Source organism: Camponotus vicinus, unplaced genomic scaffold (assembly GCF_025532165.1).
Source record: "Camponotus vicinus isolate PSW18456_S1 unplaced genomic scaffold, iyCamVici1.0 SCAF_1, whole genome shotgun sequence".
In the NCBI taxonomy this organism is placed as follows: Eukaryota; Metazoa; Arthropoda; class Insecta; order Hymenoptera; family Formicidae; genus Camponotus; species Camponotus vicinus.
In genome coordinates, this window is record NW_028141945.1 from 13,313,290 (window position 1) to 13,340,697 (window position 27,408).

The 27,408-nt window shown below is 34.9% G+C and overlaps 1 protein-coding gene across 2 annotated transcripts in view; it reads left to right on the top strand.

Annotated features, from left to right (window-relative positions):
• Positions 1-748: 748 nt before the first annotated feature.
• The window catches only part of LOC145975978 (uncharacterized), a 37,471-nt gene continuing 10,811 nt past the window's right edge, over positions 749-27,408 (top strand). For both annotated transcript variants that reach the window (XR_014440144.1, XM_083106769.1), the window contains exons 1-2: positions 749-2,709; positions 17,173-17,392. Coding sequence is in view for 1 of the 2 variants with exons in the window: in XM_083106769.1 (XP_082962895.1) it covers positions 2,232-2,709; positions 17,173-17,392 (698 nt within the window). In the remaining variant the exon portion in view is untranslated. The remainder of the gene's footprint in view (positions 2,710-17,172; positions 17,393-27,408) is intronic.

Consider the following 27,408-nt stretch of genomic DNA (forward strand, 5'->3'; position numbering starts at 1 on the left):
AGGCAAGTTAATCAACGCGTTTCTTTGATATGCTTAACGAGCCTCTTCTTGAGTCTCGACGACAGGGGAGGAAAGAAAAAGTTCACGTAGCAAAAAACTCACTCGCTCGCTCGCTTGCTCGCCCAGACTTCCAAGCTCTGCTCGTCGCTTCGTCTCCTGAATTCGTAAATTTGCGGAGTAACTTCGTCGGAGCTGGAACCACCCTTCTCCGTTTCGATGGCACTTCACCCCTTCCAGATGGTCTCGCCGGACCTTCTGTCCCCCCTTCCCCTCTTATTCTGCACGCTCCGCGATGATCCATCGCTGTTCCATCTCTCGAAGAGAGCTCTCGGAGGAGAGCAAACTGGAAGTGGGAGTATCATCGCCCGCTCCACCCTTCGCTCTTGCTCTATCCTTCCTTCTACTTTATCCAATCTCCCACCGTTGCTCCCACCATCGTCGTCTTTCGCGCGAGGAACCTGGACACCCCCTATTCCCCTTCACCCACCCGGACTATAATGAAAGATATTAACTACAATTTTATATCGAATTACCGCTGAAACACATTTCAAATTACTTGGGCGTAGCCGAGCCACGTAACGGAGGCGCCGTGGTTGCTTTAGTTGGGATTGGCGGGATGCTTAACGGCGACATGCAGGATTGGCCCGGATTGATCGGTGGTGGGGTGATTACGGGGCGTGCCAGACTGGCGATATGGCCGCCCAGGAATGAGCAGAGGTGCCCGTCGTCCTCAGTACAGACAGACCAGTCGTGGCAATTCGATGCACACGCACGCACGCACGCACACCTCGCGTCAGGACTACGTTTCCATTTGAAACAGACCGATCGGAGCGGTTCTTCTTCCACCAAAGTGTCACTCGCGCAACAGATTGATCTCTATATCGAAATTGCACGTTCGCGAAGCTGAACCGCGAAATTGCTATTGATCGATCAATCAAATTGCTTCTTAATAAGCTTTGTATATAGTTCGTCATAAATTGATCCAGAAATTAAAGCAGACTAATAGAAATCTTTGTCAAAATTTGACTCGAATAATCGAAATGATTTAACGCGACAACCAAGTGACAGTGCGACTTAAAAAAAAACAGTGTAAATAGGCTGACGATATATTGACAATTCAAAATTAGTAAAACGCTAATAAAAATCTCGTCGCGAAAGTGATCAATTATGCAACGTGTGACGGGCAATCGCAATAAGCCTATTTAAAGACAAACTTTTGGAACAAACACGAATCGAAACGGACCAATCGAGTGAATGATTATTGAACTGATAGTGAGTTGATAAATGTGATTACTTGTGGTCGTTTATGCGACATGTAATTGTGATAGGATAAAGGTGGAGGTGCGTGCCAATGTCTGGGAATTCTTCCTTAAAACTTTCGTCACATCGTTTTATTGAACGACCAATCAGCAAAAAATATAAGTTTTCAAGATTATTTGTTCAAACTCAAAGTCTTCAAACTCATTTCAACGAATAATTCATCAATTTACCATCGCATATTTGTGCAAAAGTGAGAGGGACGGAATCTTATATAAAAATAATTACTAATTAAAGGTGCAAAAAGAAAAGGAAAAAAAGGAAAGCGGAAGTGGTCGGCGGCTTCGCTCTTACGCGCGGCAATTATGTTAAGTGGCCAATTAGCAATTAACCGGGGAGCCGAGCCGAGCGGCCCCTTAATTGCTTGGGAAGAAGGTGGAGCGACCGAGTAAACGGGAGGAAGTGCAAGGTGTACACGCATCTCGACGCGAATATCGGTTTCACGTACCATTTATGCCAGATTTTCCCGGGATGATTTTCGCTAGTCGATTCTCTAAATTGTAAATTTAAACGTTTGCGCGATTTAAAGGTTCCAATGCCTTTGTAAATTGAATGAACCTTTGAAATCTGGTTTATTAAAACGATAAGCGTATTCATGTCCTGGACACGAACGAGCGAAGTTTCTTGACATTATCAACGAAAACTCAACATAGTGGATTCAAGATAAACGTCAAGAATGTTAGGCAACAACGTATTCGTTGCACATGTAGAAGAGGAAAAGTGATCCAGAAATCGAGTCTATCTGGAATTACAGTGAAGTGAAATTGAATTAGTAAGGGCACGATCTTTTTGGCGTAGACTACGTCGTCATCGTCGGCAAGATTCTGTCTCCCAGGTACCGGGCAAGTCCTGGGGTGGCGACAGAGGCACCTACAGGTGCCCGTAGCCCGAAGGAACCACCTGCGTCTAGCGTGATGACGGTCCATCACCAGCAGAACCACCACGTGGCCGCTCTCAGTGGCGTTGCCGTGGCCAATAACGGCCTGAATCTTAGTAGGATGTCTGGCCTGGAGGCGCATCGGCTGGAAAACATGGTCGATCGAAACGGCATTGGCATCGAACGTCTCTCCAATGGACTGGACTCGCGCAATAATAATCTAAACAACAATAATAACAATCTAAACAACAACGATAACAATAACGGGTTGGAAAGAGGCGACGCCTCGACAACGATGCCACAAAGATCGAGATTTATGATCACTGACATTCTGGGCGGCGCGTCCAGCAAGATGCATCAGTCCGGTCTGCCTAGCCAGGAGCCACCCGGAAGTCCACCCTCGACTCCGCGAGATCTCAGTGTCAGGCATCAGTCCAGAACGTCCTTGAGCACCAGTAATCTAGATGAGGACAGCGACGCTAGCCATCACGACGGTGCTTCCGTTACGTCCAATGGTAAATCACAGTTTATTACATGCACTGAAAAAAAGGCTTGGTTATAATAATCCAAACTTGATAAATGTTACCCACCGCTGTGGTGAAATAGTTTCAACTAAACGTATAGGTGATTAAGACGAAATTATTTAATTATTTTTAATATTTAGTGAACTCAATTAAACGTAAAATATTTATAACTATTTTTGGAAAATGTTTATAACTATTACTAAATATTTTGTTATTATTATCATACTTGATGATAAAAACTAAATATTTCAAAAAATGCATTACTAAATGCATCTCATAGATTTACCCAGAATTTTTTTTTCAGTGTGCTTTCAAAACTGCTCGTCGTTTGCTACAACTAATATAAAGCTACAACAATATCGGTATATATGGCCTTTTCTAACGATATTTACATATCAGTAATAGAATCTTTTAAGCAGAAAAAAAGATGATATTTTCGATACAGTTATATCAGAAACGTGTTGGCTAAATTCTTGAAAAATAGTCATAGAGTCATAAAAGAAATAAAGTACAATACACAAGCCAATTGATTCAAGTTGCGTATTTTTGTAACGCATTTTAGATAAAATTTAACACGTCCAACAATTACTTTAGGAGATTTTCTATTAAGCATTAGTTATTTAGTTTTATTTCTGATTCTTTACTGAATTTTTTACATTTCTCACAAAATTAAACTTTGCATGTCTATCCAATAGTTTGATAAACTTAATTTTCTTTTCTCATAGATAATGGAAAAATAGTAAAAATATTACAATGATTTTCAACCTCTAAAATAATTATTTGGATAGTTTAAATATTAGTTTGATTGAAGGAGACGCTCAAATGAATCAAGAGATGCTCTTTTACGAAAATAAAAATATGCGAACATTGTGTTTTGAAATTTCATCTATTTGTCTGATCGCTTGCGTGGACTTTTACGAAAGTATCAAGGATATTTACGGGGTACATGGTCCTTCTCGCGACCGGATGTCCTAATCGGTGAGATCACGTCGACCGTCGCTGATTGTGATTGTATAGAGTGCCTCTCTTTCGAGAATCAGATACATCTTTCTCTGCGTAGAAAGGTAAACGTTTCTCTTTTTCTCTCTCTCTTTCTCATCTCAAGTTGTTGGGTCTATTCGATCGACAACGTTTAGGAATTCTAATGGTTCTAAATTGGAGCTCGGCATTTTCGAAAGCTTTAATTATGTTACCCTCATTTGCTTCATTCATCTTTTCTACCTGTGCCGTTGTATCCTCCAGCTGAACAAGTGCTAAGTCGTCATTAACTTCTCTAATCGGATGACGCCGAATTTCGTAAGATGTCGAGAATACTCGTATTATGCAGAAATTCGTACATACATGATAAAAATGCAATGAAACGAATAAAACTGATTCTTTATCATGGATCAATTACATTATTAATTCCTCGAAGAAAGTAAATATGCAAATTATTAGCCTTACGATATACGTAAAACTAAACACAAATATAACAATTGCCTGGAAAATGAAACTTGAATGAAACAAAAACTTGCTACTCGATTTTTATTACGTTCACATTTCAACAACAAAAATGTTGCGTTACTACGAATCAAGTAGCCATCATAAAAGTCGTATTTATCCGACGAAGATGCTATTAAGATGACTTATACCAAGCGTATCACAATCTCTGTTAATTCACAGTTTCTCTTGCAAATCCGTCCTTCTTTTCGCCCGAAATGGTTGTTTTTAAATGCGAAGCCGCTGGCTACAACGGCTGTTTGTTTCGTAATTGGCTTATTTCTTCAAAGAAGCGCATTATCAACAATTATGCGGATGATGGCAATGTGATTAGAAGCGGTGATACTAATACTGCTTCTCGCTCTCGGTGCTAAATTTGATGCTGCTTCGTTGCAAATACGAAAACAAGCCGTTTCGGTCGCGAAGACGCCAATTTTTCCACGACATTGACTCGTCGCGACGGCTCGCACCTTGCGCCGCATCGCTATTTATAACGCCCCTTAAGTGTTTCACGAACAAGACCAATGACCAAAGCCCCGGCGCAACGACAGTGTGGCGTTTGAAAATCTCAAGTCACGTCATGGTAATCGATAATCGTCGTCCTTGTCTCGGCTACGGTGACACGAGAAATAAAAAAAAGTGCCTGCGCGTGCGATAAAGAGACATAGTATGCTGAGCTAAAATCGACACGATCGCATATTTTATTACATTTTCGTTATAAACTTGAACTAAATATGCAATAACTTGTAAAAAATATCAAGTAAAAAGATGTTATAAATAAAATTTAAAAATATATATATATATTTCAAAATTTTATTTATAACTTACCTTTAGATTATTGTTTGAATTACAGTTTGGAAAGTAGCATTCCATATTTATAAGATACTATTAACACTACATATTTTTTTGTAAAATATCTATATTAATATTGTTATTTTATTTATTTTAATTTTTTAAATATAATTCACATACAAATAACTTTTTATATAAGCTCCACATTGATATGTTTATCAACATATTATTAGCACATTATATTTAATCATACTTACAGATGTGAAGAATATATATCGGTAAAAGGTATTTTTATGATATCGATAAGAAAAAAATTAAAAACAAGATATTCAAGCATTTCAAAAATCACATAAAATTCATTAAAAAGTCAATTATTATAGTGTGCTATACATATATTAAATGTTTAAATGTTTACATGCTCAAAATGCACCTTTCATTTGTATACACATATTAGCTCTGCAAGTAAGATTTTCTTGTGCTCGTTGGAGCATTTCCAATGTGACAGTTGCCATTGCACAATGAAGTTGTTCCTCCAAATCTCTTCTAATGTTTCTATAGGATTTCGATAAATAAAGATAAAATAGCATACACGCTCAAACGTCACACATGCCGTGCGCGCGCCGCCCCTGATTGAAGCATAATCTAAGATAATATCACATAAATCATAAGACGCTTATTCGTTAGCTTAAAGTTGCTCTCACTTAAAAAGTAATACTCAGACGCAATTTTGCCAGAGGGAAAAGTTGTTTGTTTTGATATGAACAATCGCACTGTGGAGTCCGTATCCGCGAATTCTGAAACACCCTGTATACTCATTATATTATACATTATATTTTACAAGTTTGCCCCATTTTCAAACAATGAAACGATTTCGTAAAATTCCTTACATTGCAATCGAGAGTCAATTCCTTATAGATAAACGGAGCTCTAATTCACATCGCGAGTTATATTAAGGCAGAGATATTTTGTAAAAGTTTGTAACGCTTCTAATTAAAAAAAGCGCGAGGACAAATGATATTAAAATTTTTTTTTCATTTAAGCTAATAACATTCATTACTGGTGTTATCAGACAATGGCTGACGCGCGCGACCATAAGCGTAAATGGTAGCCACCTTCCGTAGTACGCCATCCATGCAGCGGAAGATCGCGGAATTATTAATGAAGGACAATTAGGAGGAGTAACGCCGATGTAATTGCCGCGCCGCACGCTTTCACGTAGATTGGCCCAGGCGATTTTTTTCTTTTTTTTTTTACAGAGGGACGTTCATTCCAATTTCCCGTCTAGATTATTACATTCCGCTATCATCGTAGCCAGCAGCAGAGCGTCACGGTACAAATACGATCGATTCTTCACGCGGCGTTGATTAGAAAATTATTAACGTCGGACTAACAGCTAGATGTAATTGTCGACGGATTTACGCATCAATCATATACGCAGTTGATCGCTCGTTAGCTGTTTACTTCTCGCTGAGATCTCGAACCCCTAATTATCGTATCCCCAAGTATGTCCTTATGAAAATTATACCGGGTGTTGATGAGCGAGGAAATATTAGCGCAATAAGGGCAATTTAATGTAGTGACGCCATTCTAATCACAGAGCGGAACACATATATGTGCGTATAAAGAAAGATATTTTAAATTCAATTTTATTTTTACATTTGTGTGTGTGTGTGTGTGTGTATTATATATACACGTGTGCCTTACAATATCACGATAAAATTAGAATTTCTTTTGATTGTTTTCTTTAATCACGTATATAATTGATTTTTTCTACGCATTATTATTTATTTACAGCATAGGACTCAAAACTTGAATTAAAAATGTGGATTAAAAACTTATGTGACAGTTGTATATATTACTACTTAACATCAATTAATTTTTTTATGAGTCAAGAGAGAAAATAAGGTTGTAAGAAAGAAATTTCTTAATCCGATAAGTTTCTCCAAATTTAACAGAATCTGAAATTCCAATCATTTCAGAAAAAATATTAAAATTATGAATAAAAATATTAAAATTATGAATAAAAATATTAAAATTATGAATAAAAATATTAAAATTATGAATAAAAATATTAAAATTATGAATAAAAATATTGAATATAAAATTATGAATTTATATATTTATATCATTGCTTATATATTTCTGTGTATGTGTATGTGTGTTGAATTCAAAATTAAACATGTACATATGTTTGAAACACAATTGATGGGAATTTACCTGTAAATTATAATAGTCTGCACACACATAAACAATGTAAACTATGTTTACATGTCATTTATAACGATAATGAGTAATCAATGAAATATGGCTTATCGAAGATATTTCGTTTACGTTGTAGATGGTGTAAATATACGAATAAACAAATTTTAATACCTTATTTTGTCACAAAAAATCAATAAATTTCAACGATTCAACGAACTGGATTTCATATTGATAAAAAAATAAATATTATATAAAACATTAATACTAGTTTATAATATAGTTATTGTCTTTTGTATTTTAAAATTTAATTTATAATAGTTTAAGTGAAATGTGTTTACACAGAAAAGTCCATGTAAACACGATATAAACGATGTAAACAATTCATGCAAGTGTAATTTTGAAATCTACGTCACAATCCTGATAATAGATATTTCTCATTTCTACTTTCAATTTCTAATTTCTACATGTACTTCTCTTTTTAATACGAATCTTACCATCGGATCAATGCACTGGCGTTCTATCCAATTGAAAAAGGTGTGAAAAAAAGTGTCTTTCTCCACGCGAGAATATCATTTCTCGGACGCGTGTGCGAGTCGTTTGTAATCCGCTTAAGAAGCCGACATTCGTCCCCACGGATCCACATTGTTGTCATCTCCGTATCATGGGTCTCCGGAAAGTTCTGGCAGAAGCCGTTTCACGCCCTTACGGACGAGCTCGCTGACTTTTCGACGCGCGACTAATCCGAGAACCGGAAATGATTGGCAACCGTTTAGATCCCGGCGGATTAGCAGTTCTATCCGAGGGACTTTCGCGAGACGAAAGCAATTTCGGATGCCGAAGGTGCCTTTTTACGAGCCGGCTGTCGGACTTTTTGACGATACAATCTACGTGGAATTAATCCCGCGATCTGAATATCAAGCTCAGAAGAAAGATTCAACGGTGACAATGTCGACAGCGAGGACTTTGAATGACTCGTACATAAAGAAGACCGATTATCTGAATATCAAATAAGAAACGATAATACAAATTTACAAAATGAATGCGCATTGAATGAATCTTGTGCGAAAATATTTCTCGAAATGGAAATTAAAGAGCTATTTTATTTAAGAAGTAAAAATATATAAGGTGTTCTTAAAAGTGACTGTCTATTTTGTAAAATAATAAAAATTGTAAAAAAATATCTTTAAGACGTGAAAATATATGTATATATTTAAACAAAATACTTTTTATGAGCATAATTTAATTATTCTTGCACATTCATAAACAACATAAGTTTATAAAGAGAAAATAAAAAAATTAACTGAAGATCGTGTAAAGCAATTGAACTTTTATAAATACTAGAATTTACGCAATAATAGACATTGCCACATTTTGCCCCAGTATAACAATTTTTTAAAATACCTCCAATTTCACCAAAATAGATAGTCACCTTAGGAACACCTTATAGATTATATAAAAATATAAAATAATTTCATAAATAAAATATAAAATAGAATAATTTTACAAAAAAATTCTTTTGAAAATATGAGGCTTTTAAAATATAAAAGATTCAATCACATCTCGCAACGTATTGATAAATGTTTATGTAAATTATTTTACACGTCTTCAACATATTTAAGATTTGGCAATTATGATTTGGTTCTACACAGAATATCGTGATAAATCTAATCGCAAACAGTGATCGCGAGATTAGCTCACAACGCGTAGGAAGGGTATATCGTGTTTACAAAGCGGGTGATCTTAGATTACGCGCAGGTGATTAATTATTCCGTCGGAGGCAAACGTTTACGTAGGTAACAATGCGCAGAAGCGTATTGTCTGTATGATGATGAAGAATTTCGCGATATCCAAAACGAAGCAATCATTTAAACTTCGCAACAATCATTTTCAAATTTGCTCCACATTAAAGCGGCTCAATCGATCAAATTAATCATTCTCGCTATAATTCTTGATAATTGCCTGTCGGAGATACCGTGATTTCGAAGTCGGTATCGATTTCGAGAAAGCGAGGTCAAGTCTGTCAACGCGGATGTATTGGGCGCTTAAGAGGATTTGAAAATCTCGTTAGGCGAACACTGGAAAACAACCGCGCGAATCCCGACAATGACGGTAAACATCTGTCGGCGAGGAAGTTTTTAGTGAAGTCCGACCGTATAATGTGACTCGAATCGTGTTCGCTCAAAATAACAAGGCAATTATTGCTAATACTTACTGCAGTCGATCCAAAACTTTCCAATTATGTCAGTAATTGTAACATTCTTTCGTTCTAAAGGAAATTGGTCAAAACTGCTCCTCATCAATTTTAATTTTTTTAACTTATATAAATACTAACATCATTCAAGAGAGAGAAAAACGCACATTCGCTCTCTCTCTACAAACTTTCACTAATATTTTAACAAATGCAAAATTCTGTAAATAATTAAGAATAAAAAATTGATAGAATTCACAAACAATATGAACATGATATTAGTCATAATTATACAATAAATAAATAAATATACATAATTAAATAGTTTCTTAATTATTACAGTCATTAAGAGTTTTAAATTATTTCAGATTATTTAACTATTTAAGGCAAAAGGTTACAAAACAGGTATAATATATTTAAAAAATAAATATTAATATTTATAGATAGAGTTACATGGCAATAATCTTAATTTTAAATTACCCAACAAGCTTGATCGATCTATATAAAACGGAGAACTCACATTCGTAATTTCGCAAGTAACCGTGAGTTGTTGTAACCGTTGCATTTCTATTCGCCGCATGCGCGGAATGCGCTCGTGAAATTCGAGAAACACGGGCGTTACGCACCCCGTGGAAACCTTAGGCTCAAGTATAATATGATCTGACAGTAACACTCGATTGCATTTTTCCCTATAATGTTTCCGTGCTGCGATAGTTGGTATCGTGTAAACCGACACCTCGCAATCCTTATTCTGCTATGAGATCCTTAAACAAATTACGAAGCGATAGCTATCGAAGAATTATTACGATCGCGCAAGATAATGCAGATCTTATAACATCATGATAGGAAAACTATATCATTTATGTATGACGTAATGATGCTATTATTGTGTTTTCCGCAAATATTACATAATATATATTTTTATGTACAAGTTCCTTATTTACATATTTTTTACGTTTTATCCGCACAAATGTTACATAATATCTATAAATTCCTTTTTTATATATTTTTTTACGTTCTGTATAATTTGATAATATTTTATTTGTTTGTTTCGCACACGAAATTAAAGCGTTAATAAGAATATTGAAAATATAATATAGTTTTAAAGAATACAATATCAAAAGTCGACTATGCAATGTATGGGATACTAATTTGGTTCAATCCCGTAAGTTTGTTTTTAAAATTCTCGCCGACAGTTTGTCCCCCGTGGGATCGTTGCAAATAGAGTGGGCAGGCAATAAAACGTTGCCCCCATAACATTATCCCTAGTGTTTTCTCCCCCAAAGGTGGCGACGCGGTAACACAATACAGAAGAGGGTCAGATTCTGTCCCGTCGAGGGCCACCGCCTTTGTATACGATACGAGGGGTTGTAGGTGGTGATGGTAAGAGAACATCCCGTACGACACGGGGCCAAGCGAAGAGGTGTGACTCGCATTTGTAAGCAAAATTCCACAGCAGCTTCCCTAAATGTTTTTTATGGAAAAATACCCTCAAAACTTTACCACTAATTTCGCTGACAAATTTAATTTTAACTCGTACAAAAGATAGATGCAATATAAGAGTCCGATATTGTTTATTGAAACAAATAATTTTATTGTTTAAGGAAATTAGAGATTATACAATATGAATAAAACTTTTGTATAATTTTGTATATTGTAGATCTATACCTGAGAAATATTTCTTATTGTTAGTAAAAAATTATTTGTGTGTACGGCATAATGTAATTTTAGGGATTGTCGCGATGAATATTTGAAGAAGAAAGCATTATTAGAAGCTCATTAACTCTATAATTAAGAAATAAGAAATCCATGCATCTTTATGTTTGTTTCAATTCGTCTTTTTCAATTTTTTTTAATAATTACATAATTCACGTATCAAGATATCATCGTATGATTCACATTTATATTTCTCTTATGTATTAATAAAAATTTCATATATAAAAATGTAAATGTGCAGCTTCTTAACTCTCTTCCGCAAATTACTTACGCGACGTACTCGGCGTGAAATAAAACAATAAGCAAATAAAATCGCGCAACACACAATGGAAACTCCGGGCTTTTTCCCGCTCCCTCTCTTTCCCATTCTCATCTAGCAAGATCATAAAGTGCGAGAGGCAACGTTTCGCGAAAGTTTTATTATTCTCATTTTTACGATCCATCCGGCTGATTCTTCCTCTTTAGCTGCAGCTACTAGCGCTGCACTTTCCGCATCCTTCGTCGCAGTGTCTGCGAGTTTTGCATAGAGTCCTTGGCCCAGTAACAATATCGAAGAGCGCGATTGCTTGGGAAGTTGCATTCAATGTATGATATAGTTCCTTTGTGAAAGAAAATCTATACGAATTACGCTTACGCGAGACATCTATTGTCAATAATCACTCGAGTATTTATTAAAAATAAAAGCCATTGCTTTCGATATGTTGTATATTGAATTTGATAAAAATGTGCATCATTAAGGATTTTTAAAAATATGTAGTAATAGTAAAGGAGGACTGTCCAAAGGGAAGGGGGTAGCGATATCGCAGAAAATTTTTATGCTGTATCGTGACTTGGACCCGAGATTCTTTAATATGGCAAGCAATCACTTTGCCACCTCAGCCATTCGCTGCTCTAAAAATATGTAACTATTCATTACAAATTCATATTTTTTTTCTCAAAAACATTATATGTTTTCTTTGTATCAATCTCGTAAACTATTCAATTTTTGGTTATAATTTTTCATATATATAACTTTTCTAAATGACCTTAATTAAAATTTAAAATTATCAACCTTTCCTTTTTTCAAAACCCTATTTTGTTTTGTACGATGTCAAGTTTCGAACAGAATACTTTATAATTATGTGAAACACGTGTGTATTATTAATTTCAATTTGGTTACATATTATTTAGATTTGAAAGTTATAAGAAAAATAAATGCAATTTTTTAAATAATTTTTCAAGATTTGATTTTTTATTTGAATTTGATTATTCCATTAAAATTTGCGGACCTTTCGTTTATATAATAAATCCCACAATATTGCGGAGACTATTACCATTAATGACGTGAACGATTTGACCGCGACGTGGACGACGGCAACATGCTGGCACTAATTGCAGCGGCGCATAATTGCTCGATAAACATCCTGTTAATCTCACTTTTATGTGCCATACATTGTACCGCGGCGATGCTTGCAGCACGCAAGTCGTCCCTTCCTCTTCACTCATTTCCTCCCTCTTCCTCTGTTTTTCTCCCTCGTTCTTTCTCCTTAATACGACGTAATACGACTTGAGAACACGTCATGATTTTCACTGGCGCGTATATGCGACGCATCCGTTGCGGTCGCTATGTTTGCGAGCTCACTTTTAAAATACATTTTGCCCCCTGGACAATGGAAACGAAATCCTTATCATCGTGACTTATGGAAATACACTTTAGCGTTAGTGTCATTCATGTAAAAATAAGAACGGGAAAACGCGTGTTTAAAACATTAATTTTTCACCTGAAAGATTAAGACTCGAAAACGTTAATTATAATCTTGATACCATAAGTATGGGAAAATACATTAAATATTAATTGTTTTGTTTTTCGTTACGGAAAAAATAAAAATTACCTTTATTATGTGTTTTACACATCAAAATTTTCGAAATTATGTCAATTTCAAAATATGCTTAGGAATTTTTGGAATCGATACTGAAATCTAGGACAAGGAAGAAGAAATTATTAACAATCCATGATTAATGTGTATAAATAAAAAGATACTTAAAAATTGACTTTATGAACTAAAAATAAAGAAAGCTAAAAAGTTATATTTAAAGTATTATTTTATAATCACGCAGACGAGGCTATAAACCCGGTAATTATCTAATTATTGGCCTTATTGACGAAAACTAGGGAGATACAGGAAAAACCTGATTTTAAATGCCAAAAAAAAGCTGCTCAAGTTCCTTTAACATCCAGATAAATTATCTTCTCGCTAACTTTCTTGAAAGTATATTTTGAGAACTTTTTTTTATCGAAATTTCAGAGAGAAAAATTTTTTGTGAGAGAAAAATCTACCGAGTAGATGTATCCGAGTAGACTGCTCTGCCTATTGTGTAAAACAAATTCATTTCAAACTTTTGTTTAAGCGATTATAGGCGCACGATTTGAGCGTATGATGCATTTCATCATGAATTGCAATTTACATTGGCAAAGGTTTATTCTGATGAACCCATGCATAATAATGCTGCATTAATGATATTGATGAACATCTGAATAATATTGAAAGTATCAATAAATAGTTGGTTTTATAGCTATAAAGCGTAATAAATAATGTGGAATTTATAACGTTAAAAGAGATAAAGAGAGAGGGCGGAACAAATTATTGTTGCAGAAAAAAATATGAATCGTGATAAAGAGAATCATTGAATTGCAAAATCGAGTAGAATAACAATGAATCACTAAATGAATGGCAATGTTAAAAAATAAATTACTAGATGACTTGGAAGAATTTTTTCCAATTTCACACTTTCTAATTTTTGCTTCCTAAACGAATAGCATTAAATTTTCTCTTAATCCTCAAACATATAGTTGCGGCAGTCGTACATTTATGATAGATTTTGAATCAATTTTGATTTCCGTCGCAAAATTTCTTTTGTAGATATCTGGGAATATTTTTTTTATATTAAATTTTAATTTTTTTATATTAAATTTTAATTTATTGTATTTTAAAATTATTTTTTCTCTTTAAAAAAATGCTATTAATTATAATAATAAAAAAAAATAAAAAGTAATGATGTGTCTTTATTTCATTATTATTCTAATTCTGTGCATATACATGACATATCTGTTTTTCATAATTTTTTGTATGATCTTTTTATAAAATAATAGATGTATAGATTAATGAGTGTCTCCTGACAAAATTTCCTTTGTAAATATCTCAGAATAAATCTCTTTAATATTAAAAATTTTAATTTTATTATATTCTTAAATTATTATTTTTTCAAAAAAATACTGTTTATATATAATAATTATAAGAAAATATTGTAATTAATGACATTTTTATTCTAGTTCTGTGTAATATGTACATATGACACATCTGTTTTTTTATTCTTGTATAAACTTTATAAAATAATATATAAATTAAAATATGTGTGAAAGTCTGGGCGGAAGGTTAATATTACTCGTGACGTATTATTTGCGAAACATACATATTTCCACAGATTATGGCTTTCACCGTACTTTACGGTTAATTTCGAAGCATTTTCAGATTGATATACGTTATATTTTAATCCCTTTTCTGAAACGTTGATATATAATGCGCAAGGATCGAAACACAGGATCGTGACTTCAACTCCGGAATGGAAACCACTTTGCGCAAAGCTGATCACCATGGGCGTCGCCATTTCGCATCAAAGTGAAAACGCGGGGTAAAGAGTGGCGCGTGAACACGCTCGTAAGAGACAAACATAGATAAGCCCCGCTCCGGGGTTACGTGCCACGCGCAGACGAACATAGTGCGAAGAAAAAGAGATGGATTTCTCGCGGATGGTTCTCGACTTTCGCTACGCGAAATGCGGATAGCATGGGTCAGGAGGATCGAGCGGGGGAGAAAAGTTCCGCCTAACGTCTTGGAAGTGTCTTTCAAAAGTAGAGAACTATTCGATCGGTCGGTCGGAGGGATCCCCCTCTCCCTCTTCCGCCCTGGGCTCTAAGTATATCACATAGTAAATTTAGTTTTCCAACCTCCGTTTCCACAATTCCACTCTTTCCCCACCCCCTCTCCTTTTTTCCCTCTTGCTTTCCTTCTCGCAAACCACCCCTTTCCTCCACCGCTTTCGCGGACGAGTCTCGGGAGTCGAGCTGCGATGCCGATGCGGTGTCAGAACGAGATTCCTTGTTCGAATTTCCGAAAGCAGAGGGAAGAAGGGGGAGAGAGGAGAGAGGGAAACGGGGGAATTGGGTGCGCGCGCGCCATGTTAGCCAACATGGCGCAGCAGCCTCTGGACCCGTTCGAGCGAATTTGGCCGATCAAACGGGGGCTAAGAGCCGCGCTTTCGTCCGGGTTAACTCAATCCATGAGCTTTCTATCTTCCCGACCTCTCCTCTCTCTCTCTCTCTCTCGCCTTTCTTCCGGTTCCATATTATTCCCTGGCTATGTGTATCCCACACACCCCCGGGTTTTCTCCCACCTCGAGCAGAATGCTTCTCCCGCGACATCCACGACCGTTCCAATCGATGAGCTCGCGACAACGGGCCTTTAGATACTTTCAGAAGCCTGTACGGACCTCCGTTCCCTCGGGAGATTAAGTCTTGATGGTTTTCTGATCGAGACTTCTCAGGAGGTTGCTCGATTTACTCGCGACAAGACACACCCTCCTGTTGCGGGATAAATTCGAGTAGGGTTGGACAGTCTATTTGACGAAGCATTTCTATATTTAGAAAGAGAAAAATGTTTGAAACACTCTCTTTTTATATCTAAACAAATATTCGAAATGCTTACGACTTGAAAATTATATCTCTATGAAATGTGCATATTTGTAGGAGAATTAAGTTATCCATGTGTAAAAATATCATGATCATTATTGACGTCAAAAAGCTTGCATACTCTTGCATTACAATAAATATACGAAGCACTTTTAATTTCTAAAGCACAAAATTGATCTTTAATTCTCCAAAATAAATACTCCCATTTACAAACAATATACTATGTAATAATCCTCTCGCAATCATGCAACTTTTGTATGTAACAATTTTTCCTATAATGCATAACTTATAAGTTGTTCTTGATGTTTAAGTTACCGTTATATTTTTTTGTTGCTTTGATTAAGGGTCGATAATTTCCGAAGGTAATCAAGTTTTTCATAACACGTCCTTCTCACCGCATTATTGATGCATATATTACTCATTGGTCTCTAATAACGATCCTTAATTTTCCGCTTCATCAAAATGATGCGTAAAGTGGAAAATCACGTGTTCCCCACTATCCTTCTATGACAAGAACAGGGGTGATGGGGTGTGATGAAGTTTGAGAGGGGTGAAATGAGAACGAGCGGGCGATTGTATGCCGCGTGTGAGCGTGACTCGTATCCTAGTGGTGTAATCGGTTTCCTCAGGGAATCCTATATCCCCCTCTCCTTCTCTCTGTCTCTTTCCGGATACGGCTATGTATCGGGGGAATAATTTGCGGCGTCTCAACGCGACTGCGTGGTCCAATCCGCGATATCAGCCAATCGGCTCTCGGCTGCGCGGAGAGTCGAACCGAGAACAAAAGGATCATTTTCTCTCTCTCTCTCCCCCCCCTCTCTTACTCTCTCTCAGTCTCACTCTCTCTCTCTTTCTTTCTCCTCCCTCCTCTCTTTCTCTTTCGTCGATAGAGAGGCAACTGCAATCGCCATGCAAGCAAAAACGATCACAGCGTATAATCCACGCGCATCGATTCTACCCTCCGCGAAAACAAAAGCCACTCGGCCTTTTATAGCCTTTTCCTAGGCCCGATGACAGGCCGACAATTCTTTATAGCGATCTTTTTGGCAAAACGATCGTACCAGTACTCATCTCCGTGATATATGAATACCGAAATTCAAGATTTCGGTGTAAATATTAAATAAAAAATTAATTAAAATTTAAAATTTACTTGAAATTAGACAAAAAAATTAAATAATAACTAAAATAATAATTGTTAAATTTCGTATATTTAAATAATTTTTGCTAATGTATGCTCGATGATTTAAAATAGTTGCCTTTTCTTCTAACTTTATAGCTAATTGTAAATCGCGTGCGATGAGACGGTAGGAAAGCGAGAAGACATTCAATATCAACAGTTTTGCAATTTCAGGCGGGAAAGAGGATGATCCTAAAAGCTCCTCGAGTTCCCTGGGCTCCGCACAAAGTAAGAAGCAACGTAAAGCGCGCACGGCATTCACGGATCACCAACTTCAAACTCTCGAGAAGAGTTTCGAGCGGCAAAAGTACCTAAGCGTGCAAGACAGAATGGAGTTGGCGGCGAAACTGCAGCTGACGGACACGCAAGTGAAAACATGGTACCAAAACAGAAGGTAAGCGAAACACGAAGTAGAGGCGCGTTACTAATTTTCAAAAATAAGATACGAAGCGTGACATATGCGGACAATAATTAATTTTGTGGTCGCCATGAACGATCACAATATGACGTGCGCGTGCAATATACATATATATATCCCTCTAAAAAAACCTTACAAAGGTAAAAAAAGTACGCCAAGTACATAAAAAAATATTCCTTGTATGCAACAAAACGTTTAATAAAAAAATACCGCTAAAAATAATTTATAAAAATTTTCCCTAAAAAATATATATAATTTTTCTAAAAAGAAAATCAAAACTAAATATGAAATCAATAATTAACTAGCCAAGTACATTGAAGCAATTGATAGGATTTGTGATTTGAAATAAATTTATCACAAATTCTATCTTGCATTTATGTATTATAGATTCTCGACAAAATGAAAATGATTTTCAAAATAAGTTCAATACTTTGTATGATACATAAAAATACATTATTACGTGTGATCCAAATAAATATTTGTACAAAATATGAAATAGCACTAATATATTGCAGCTTTTATATTAGATTACAAATAGTAAGTCATGAAACTATTTAACACTTACTGCAATAACGTTGACTGTATTAATCGCCAATTTTGAATTTAAAAGAGAAAAACTAATTGATTTGTTTTAAGATCATAAGTTTTACTAAGTAGACCTGGAATTAAAGGATTTAAGAAAAGTTACATACAAAAATTTTACCCGAGTTGTATTACAATTTACACATTTTTATTATTATGAAATATTTAATTTTGAAATTAATCATTAGCTTTGCCAAGTAAATTCGGAACTAAAAAAATTAAGACCAAAGCGACTTACAAAAACTTGGCGTATATATATATATATATATATATATATATATATATATATATAAAATTGTACATGTAGGGAATATTTCTGCGTAACTATATTTGTGTCTACGCAGGCAAATGTAATAAATGTCTATGTAACTATGATTATAGTTGCGCAGTCAAATATGTAAATTTCTACATACACACACACACACACACACACACACACACACACACACACACACACACACACACACACATATATATATAATTATAAATTACATAATAATTATATTCCACAAAATGATAACTGTCTATTCTCTTTATTAAGATTAATATATAATATGTCAAAATATATTATGTCTAAACAGAAATGAGAAAAATTTCACAATATTTACCTTTTGATTGATGAATATTACAAAATTCACAGTCCACTTGATTGTCGTTAAGTGTCACAAGTGTCTGTGTTTTTATATAATACTAATAAATGTACTTGGCGTCGCGACGCTGCTGCGTCGCTTGACAATAACTTTTAATATGTCACTTCCTTGATACATTATTACACACTACTTCTCTTCCTTGTTCTACACTATACTTTTATTTATTTACTCTTATTTATTTCTTATAATCTGTATTTTTAAACAAATAATCTGACTGCTTAACCTGTCACTTCCTTGTTTTACACTATTCCGCACTATACTTCAATAAATTAATCTCTCACACGTACGTACACACATACATATACACATCACACGTATGCACGCACATGATTTTCTGTCTTAAAGCATTGTACATATCGAAGCAATAATCGTATACGCATGCTGTGAACGCCGCTTGAGGGACAAACTCGCTTTGCGTGTGTGCGTGCGAGCATATGTACGTGAGTCTGAACCTGGAGAAAACCGAAAAATGTCACAATTGTGATATTCGATCATCATTTCTCAGGATTGACTGCACCGATTTTATCCAAACTGGTCGCAATCGAAAGCTTATATTCACATTACATAATAAAAGTGTCGTTAGATTTTTGATTACGGCTTTAGTTTCTGAAATATTTCAATCGAAAGTTTATGTGACGTCATTCAAACGTAAAATTCCGAATAAGCTACTTGGTAGCGCCGCGTCGATCGAGAGCAGTGACTCTCAATGCTCGGACCTGTTTTTTATGTACTTGGCTACCGCGTCGCTTGATAAGTTTTAAATATATTCTTAAAAATTTTAAGTTGGCGCAATACAATCAATTACGAAAAAAAATATATACTATTAAATTTTTGAAATTTTTATCGTATTAAAAGAGCAAACAAACAATCAAAAGAGCGAACAAGTGATGAAAAGAACGAACAAGATTTCCTTTCGAGGAAGAAAATTCGAAAAGAAATATTCAATATTGCGCTCAATTTTTTTTATGCAATTTAGCATTAAAAATATATAATATATTAAGATTTTTATTGGAAGATAATTATTGCCTTTCCACGCAATTGAGGTTGCGCACGCGTAAAAAAATTTGAATAACCGTTAAAAGTTTGAGAGACTTTAAAGAGACAAAGCATGACGATCGATCGACCCTTCGCATTACACTGTTGAATATCGGATAGAAAACTCTGCATCACGATCCTCCGGTCTCGGAAGCATGGCGGCGCGGTCCTTTGTGCCGGCGCGTGTCGAATTCGTAAATGGAAATCGCGGCGGTCAACAAAGGCGTTGTTTACGTGGTTAAACGCGAGGATCGTCGGCCAAAACTCGAGCAAACATTTCGAGATTCATGCGCCTCTATTACTGGGTTTGCAACTTAGAATATATACATATATGTATATAAATTAAAAATAAGTTTCTATAAATTTTTTCTAAACTGCATTTATCATCATTTAATTTCTATCAATCACATGTGATTTTCTCGAAAATAAGTTTTCATGAAATAAAAAAAAAGTACCCTTTCTCAGAAAAAAGATGTTTCTAAAAAAAAGAAAGAATTTAAAAACAAGAGATATTTAAAAATAAAAGAAACTTACCTGCTTCAAAATTTTATAAATTAGAATTAGAAAACTTATAGATGATCCGTTCTTGGTTCTGTGACGTAGTATCAAGAAATCTATCATGTTATATTTGAAAGATCTCTACTTAACGTAAAAATAATTATTACAAATTATTAAAATCTGCAAAGTGATATAAAAGTTATTTAAGAAAAATATTTCTCACATTTTAACTTTAAAAACAATAATATTTCGGTAGAGATACATAGAAAAAAATTTTATAGGAACTTATAAGAATATTTTTATTTATTCTATCTACGATTTTTTGCCCTTTTTACGGAAACACTTTATATACATTATCTAAACTAAAAATAATATTGGTTATTATAATAGATTTCTATCTGAAAAAGAGATTACATTGTGTAATTAAAAATTGTATAACATATTTCAATAAGTATTTGAAAATAATCTTTAAAAAATTTTTAAACAGAAACTAGAAAATATATAAATGTACGTGATTTATTTTCATTTTCTGGATTTGTTCATGTTATCAAAAAGAATTATTGTTCAAATAAATATGTAAATTTGATATAATGGGCCATTTTTGTCAAATTTATTAAAACTTATTGAAATACATTGATATTAAAAAAGAGATAGAATTTAACCTGAAAGTATTAGAGACGCCATTTTGTATATGGTACCAATGATTCATTGCGTTAGCGCTTTAAATCCGTCGTCGGTTCCTTTACGAAAGTAAGATTACGCTGTTGGAGTCGATTTCCAAATCCTCCGCGGCATCCTTTGTAAATGCGATTTTGTAAAGTCATCCACTGGCGCCTGTAGTAGTTTCGTGCTTCTGATTTTTCATGGGCTATCTACCTCCTTCCACAATTTAATCATCAAGTGTGTCCTGTTGGTCGGATTTCTATCAATCGCATGTCGAAAATTTACTAAATTAAAATCGTGCGCGGAATAGATTTTCGGGGAAGAGTTTCCCTTTCAGGAACAAATAATACAGGATGCGCGCATTTTGATATTACTTATCATGCATTATTAAATCTCTTATAGCATGCAATTTTTTTACTGTTTTATTCATAAATTAAAAATAAGAATAATTTTGCGTTATTTTTCTTTTATAAAAATAATAAAACTTTTTTAGATAATGTAAAAAAGTTTAAAAATTCCACACCTTCGTGCGTTTCTCTCCTCTTATGTCTAATCTAATGAGACTCTCGACTAAAATTCTCACTCGCCGTTTGAAGTTTCAATTTTAATTTCGATGTGCAAAATCCTCGCTTCATTAATTTCGCTATATACTAATTATCGCTGTTCTCTCGTCGAACGCGCGATGATTAGCAAGGGAACACCCACAAGTCATGACTTGGCGATTTTCTGCCGGCGGCCGTTTAACTTAGACAAGCGGCCGATCGTGCACAAAGAAGGCGAATCATTAATGAGAATCCCCGTACGATCGTGATGTACGAAAAGACGAGGCGAGCGGCAGACTCTCTAGACTGTGTCATTAGACTGTCAATTACCGGTGGAGAGCGAATGGCGTAATGACAGGCAGCGAGCGCTGCCAAGCGTTGCGCCGTTCGTTGAAAAAAAGACTACTATGTACCTGCATTTCGGTGGTTGTTCAATTTTTCAAGCGTAATTGTGCGCTATTTACGACTTTTTTTTCAAAGACGCCTCGTTTCCCATATCATGACACGGCGGCCTCGCTCGGCTGTATATACGTTGTAATCGTTACGACTATTTACTTTTACAGTCCAGTTTGTTAGCTCATTATGTTGACTCGGTGTAGATAATGGACAACAGGGACTAAAAGATGATTTCTGAACGCTTTAAAGCGCGCGAATTATTGTTTTATATACAGGGTATTTCTTAATAAGTGCGAAAAATTTTAGGATGATTAGATGAATCTTTGTCGAAAATTAAGGCAAGTTTTTCATATAAACATTAAAAAGTTCTAATTAAAAATTTAATAGGGTGATTGCTAGTTTCATCCTCTTATAACAAAACGGGAGGCTGAAAAAAAATATTAATAAATAACCTTTTTAGTAGAAAATATCCACTTAATTTCATTTCTTTAACTTGTTCCAAATTTGAGAAAAAAGTAAAATCTAATTTTTACTCCCATTTTTGGAGGAGTGTAACTTCACAGAGAGGGATGTAGGAGTATATGTTTATATGAAAAACCTCCCCTTAATTTTCGACAAAGAATCATCTCCTAAAATTTTTCGCACTTATCAAGAAACACCTTGTATACATATGTATATACAGAGTGTTTCAGTAAAGATGGGCAATCTTTCAAAGACATGAGGAGCAGGTAGAAATAATTTCGTAAATTCCAATAAAATTTTTTTCTACAATCTACGTATCTATACCGAATATTTGTCTCAAGTTAAAATTTGAAAAATATTTTTCTTAAATAATTTTTTTATTATTCTGTAGGTTTCAATAATTTGTAATAATTATTTTTATGTAAAAATCTTTAAAAAATATACAGCATGATGGACCTACAAGCTTTCTAATTTACGAAACTTCGGAACCAGTAAGTTTTTTTTATTTTTAAATATGTTTTTGGTAATTATACATAAAAGGGACCTCCTCTCCGATTTGCTTTATTTTTAAATATGTTATAGGGGAGATCTTCCCGAGTAATTTCGTATATAAGGGTCGGACTCAAATAATTTTGGAGATATAGGCTGAAAAAGGATAAAAATAATAAATTCAAAAATAATTTTAATAGAATATATGTATTTGTAAACTTTGCTTTGTCTTGCAAAGTACATGCGGGAACACCGCAAGTTCCGCCCCCCCTACGGGGGGGCTCCACTTTCGGAAGATATAACCTAATCCAACCCGTGTCTGAAGTGTGGAATATATCTGGCTTCGCATAGAAAGTTAAAATAGAAATCGGAAAGGATGCCCCTTTTATGCATAATTACCATGTTTTTAAATTTTCTATCCTTTTTCTAAAAAAAAAGTGCTCCTTTTTTCATTTCGTCAAAACTGTTTTCGAGAAAAATATATTTGATAGAAAGTAAATGATGAGATAATAAAATGATGTTAATAAAAGATGCGTTGTAGGAAAACATTTTATAGAATTTTATTAAAGTTATTTTTACCTGCCCACCCTTACCGAAATACCCTGTATATTTCTCATTAATCTAGCTTATGCTTGTATGTGTCATTGTATCTAAAGGAAGAAATAACTGTGTATCATTGTGTTTATACGTGTCTCGAATCTCTGAAACATTCGGTTGAGCGAGCTGTCATAATATCGATCGATTATTACAAAAATAGTTTGGAAAAAAAGCGGAAACAATTTTCGCGCACAATTTTGTCGCTTCAAAATGAATTAGTTCTCGCACAAATTTGAAAAATTTTTATAACAGACTTTCAGTCATGTACATGTGTGCGAATTAAGTACGTATCGAAAAATAATTTAAACAATAAATTCTTATACTACCTTACATCATCCGAGAAATAATATAAATTACAATCGGATCAATAAGATCAACGTGCTTCGGCTTTTAAAATTCTACCTACCTTTTTGGACTCATGAAATCGAGCCCGAGGACATAGTGTTAATTAATTATCTCTATGTTGATATTCAGCCGCGCTTAATTAATAAGGACGAAAATGACGGATATCCGAAGCGGGCACGTGTGCCCGCGTGAAAGGACGCGAGAGAAAGAGAGGGAGAAGAGGGGGGAGGAGGGCGCACTCGACAAAAAGGCCGGGAAAATTAGTGACGCTCCTGACTGACAGGCGGCTTCTTAAGTGCCCGCTTAAAGTTTTGCTGTTCGTCGCATCGTCCCGATTGTGACTCGGCGCTTCTTCGCGGAGGCGCCGGCCACACCTCGACGGGCGCCAGGTCGACGGGAGAGAGAGCCTCTGCTCCCTTTTTCTCGAATCACACGCTTGAAAACAGAAGCTCAAGTCTCTTCGATGTATCGTAATATTTAGCTACATCGAATCAATTCTTACACTTTGCTTCTTCGAATTCGACGGATTTTTCAAATTTGTGACTCGATCTGTGGCGAGTTTTTCGAAATATTATCCGAGAGATGATGTAAGATGATATTGAGATGATAATTTTCCGGATTTTTTAATTGTTATTATTTGAGCCAATTTTTTATTTTAATTTTGAGTTTTCCAGACAGCATCAACTTGCTTCTAAGAGAGAGAGAGAAAAAGAGGGAGAAGATAAATATAGATAGAGGTATTCTGTGATGGATAATTCATAGATGTCGTAATTGGCAATTATCACAGTAATCTCCTTGAAAATGTATAGATTTATCTCTAATGAATATTCTTTTCTATATTTTTTTATAACTATTCTTATAACCATCTTATTTAACCATTGATCAACCCGCGCGTGCGTCATCAATTGTACATTAATTATGCTCAATGTATCTAAACAACTAACGCGCGATGTCTTCATTTTTTCGCCTTATGAATATTACATCAATTCTCTCTTTAAGAGAAATCAGATTTTTTTATCAAACCATGTAAAAATCAATTTGCTTGAAAAATCTCATGTATTTATTTAAATACACACATACAAGATGAATAGTTTAAAAACGTTATGTTTATTTCCATTAGCTGATCTCAGTCATCTCAGCAGTGAGTCACCTGAACACGATTGTAGACACCAGGATGTCTACTCTCTGGAAAAACATAGAAAATTTGAAATTCTTGGGAATTTTTTTTACGCTTGAAAAAATCATTTTCATGGAACCTTAGTGGAAATTAATAAATTAAAAAAGAAATCTTTGTTTGATAATTTTGCTATTATATTGTATCGGCAATCCGATAACTCGAGTCGTGAATTATGTGTGTGTTTAAAATATATCATAAATATATGTCTATCTTTGTTTATATTTATTCAATATCTTATCGAAATATTGAATGTACAGTACATATTTTTTTCGTTATAACTTTTAATAAAAAAATAAAAATGTTATGCAAATTGAAAAATGTTTATCTTTACTATAAACCTATTCAATTTTTAGTACGTTTACAAAAAATCTAGCACTTGAAGTTTAAGTGGCTCTGTGATTTTTTCTTTATATAAGTACAAATTCGAACACGCATATATTTAAAAAATTTATTTTAGAAAGTTGTAAAAAAATCTCTAAAATATTCTCTTTACCTGAAATTTTGAACAAAAGTATCTAAAAATCAGCGGATTCAGGAAATTCTTTTTACAAGATTTGAGTAGACACCCCCCGAATACACACTCATCGCACATTAATTACGACGATGTAATCGACCGCAATGTTTTTCCGCGCAAAACTTTCCGTGAAAATTGACGCTGGGAAGCTAAACGCGCAGCGATTTGCCTGCAAAGTGCTTTTCCAACAATTACACTCCCCTCGTTTTTCCACGACGTATGCCTGGAACACACACAGTCGTTGGGTTGTTTAGAAGTCATTAGGACTCGTTACGTTATTCGCGGCAAATCGCTTCTACTTATCGGCTAATTACGCTTCGGCCATAAGTGAACCGTGGTAAGTACACGCTAACGTTGACGAAGCGTGCGTGCCTCTCGATCTTTAATATCGGAGTGGTTATCTCAGCCCGCAGAAAGTGCATTTTAATAACAAATACCAACGAGACTCGGCACGCTTGCACATTCGTAACACACGTCGAGTTTTATCCGCTCGGACGCGCGACTTATCCTGGATCCTCCGCAAAAAATTAGCAGAGGATGCTTATCACTACTATCTTGTAATAATTAGCGAAAAGTACGATCTAAACACATTTAATGTTGTTTTATCATCTACAATATATTACTCCTTAACAAATATTTATTATTTTCTATTTTAAAACAAACTGTATAATGTAAATTTTTAAATTTTTCTTATAAAGATTAACCTTATTTCCTTAAAAAAAAATACGATTTGATAAATATAATAATTATTTAGTTTTACAAAAGAGACAAATTAAATAATTGGTTTTTAGTCTGACATGTAATTCAATGTGTATAATAATTAAAGAGACGTTGAAGATAAAACTTGGGATTGTAATATTGAGGATAAAAGAATAATATGTAATAAATGATTTGATAAATATAATTATTTAAGGGAAACAAAGTAAACCATTCGTTTTTAATCTGATGTGTATAATTGAAGCGATGTTAAAGAGATAAAATTTAGGATTGTAAATCGAGGACATGATGTGCAAAAAAGACTTTTTGAACCAACTTTTTTGCGTTTTCGAGATAATTTACGAAAAGGTCGAGGAAAAAGTGCAATATTAGTTGGTGGCTAGTTTGCTTTTACGTCGTAGTTCGTCTTTTTACACGCATATGTGCGCTTATATGGTCCCCGTGTATACGTTGTTTCACCTTTTGCAAGTCTCGCGGGAGAGTGGATCCTGCCCTCGGGACGTGATTCGTAATTTTAGAGTACTATTATGCGGTGGCTCGCATTTTTTTTGTTGAGATTATTACCGTGCGTCTCCATCGTTCGTGTTTCCCGCGTTGTCGCGTAATTCGTTGCAGTTAGCAGATGGATCGTGAAAAAAATATATAAAAAAAATAGAGAATACTGAAAAAATAATAGAATATTTTCGCGCTCACAAAGGCTCGTATTTAATAGTAAACTCGTAAATTTGCAATGATAGATTCATTGCTCGATCTTTTCACCACATCATCAGCCAACACGTGTTAAGCTAACGAGAGATAGAAAGAAACTCATTTGAGCTTGAAATTACATTGTAGGTATGCGGCTGTAAATATAGGTTTAAGAATCGATGATTTATTTAACGAGCAATACGAGTCTCGAAATCGCAATTACTCCGATACCTTAAAAAAGTGTGGAAAAAATTAGGTCGCACGCGACGCAGTTGTCTTATCCCGTGAGATTTTACTCGGTTCTGAAAGATCCTCGGAGCGCAATTTAAACTATGCCGAGACGAGAAGCAAGTGGACCTCGGCGTGGATGGATGAGAGGTTGAATCCTTCACACGGTTTTATGCTCGTTATATACCATCAAGTATTACATCGTAAATGCGCACAGCGGTATTTTACTGTAGCCAGGAAGAAACGATAACTCGCGTCCGCGAAGAATGCAAATGCAGGATTATCTATAACGGGATAACGGCGCCGAAATGCGCCGCGAATGACTAATGACAACGTAACGTGTCCCCGTGATAAAGCTGCGCGAACTGAAATTCTGAAAATGAAAGAGAAGAATTATTCGCGTTTTACAC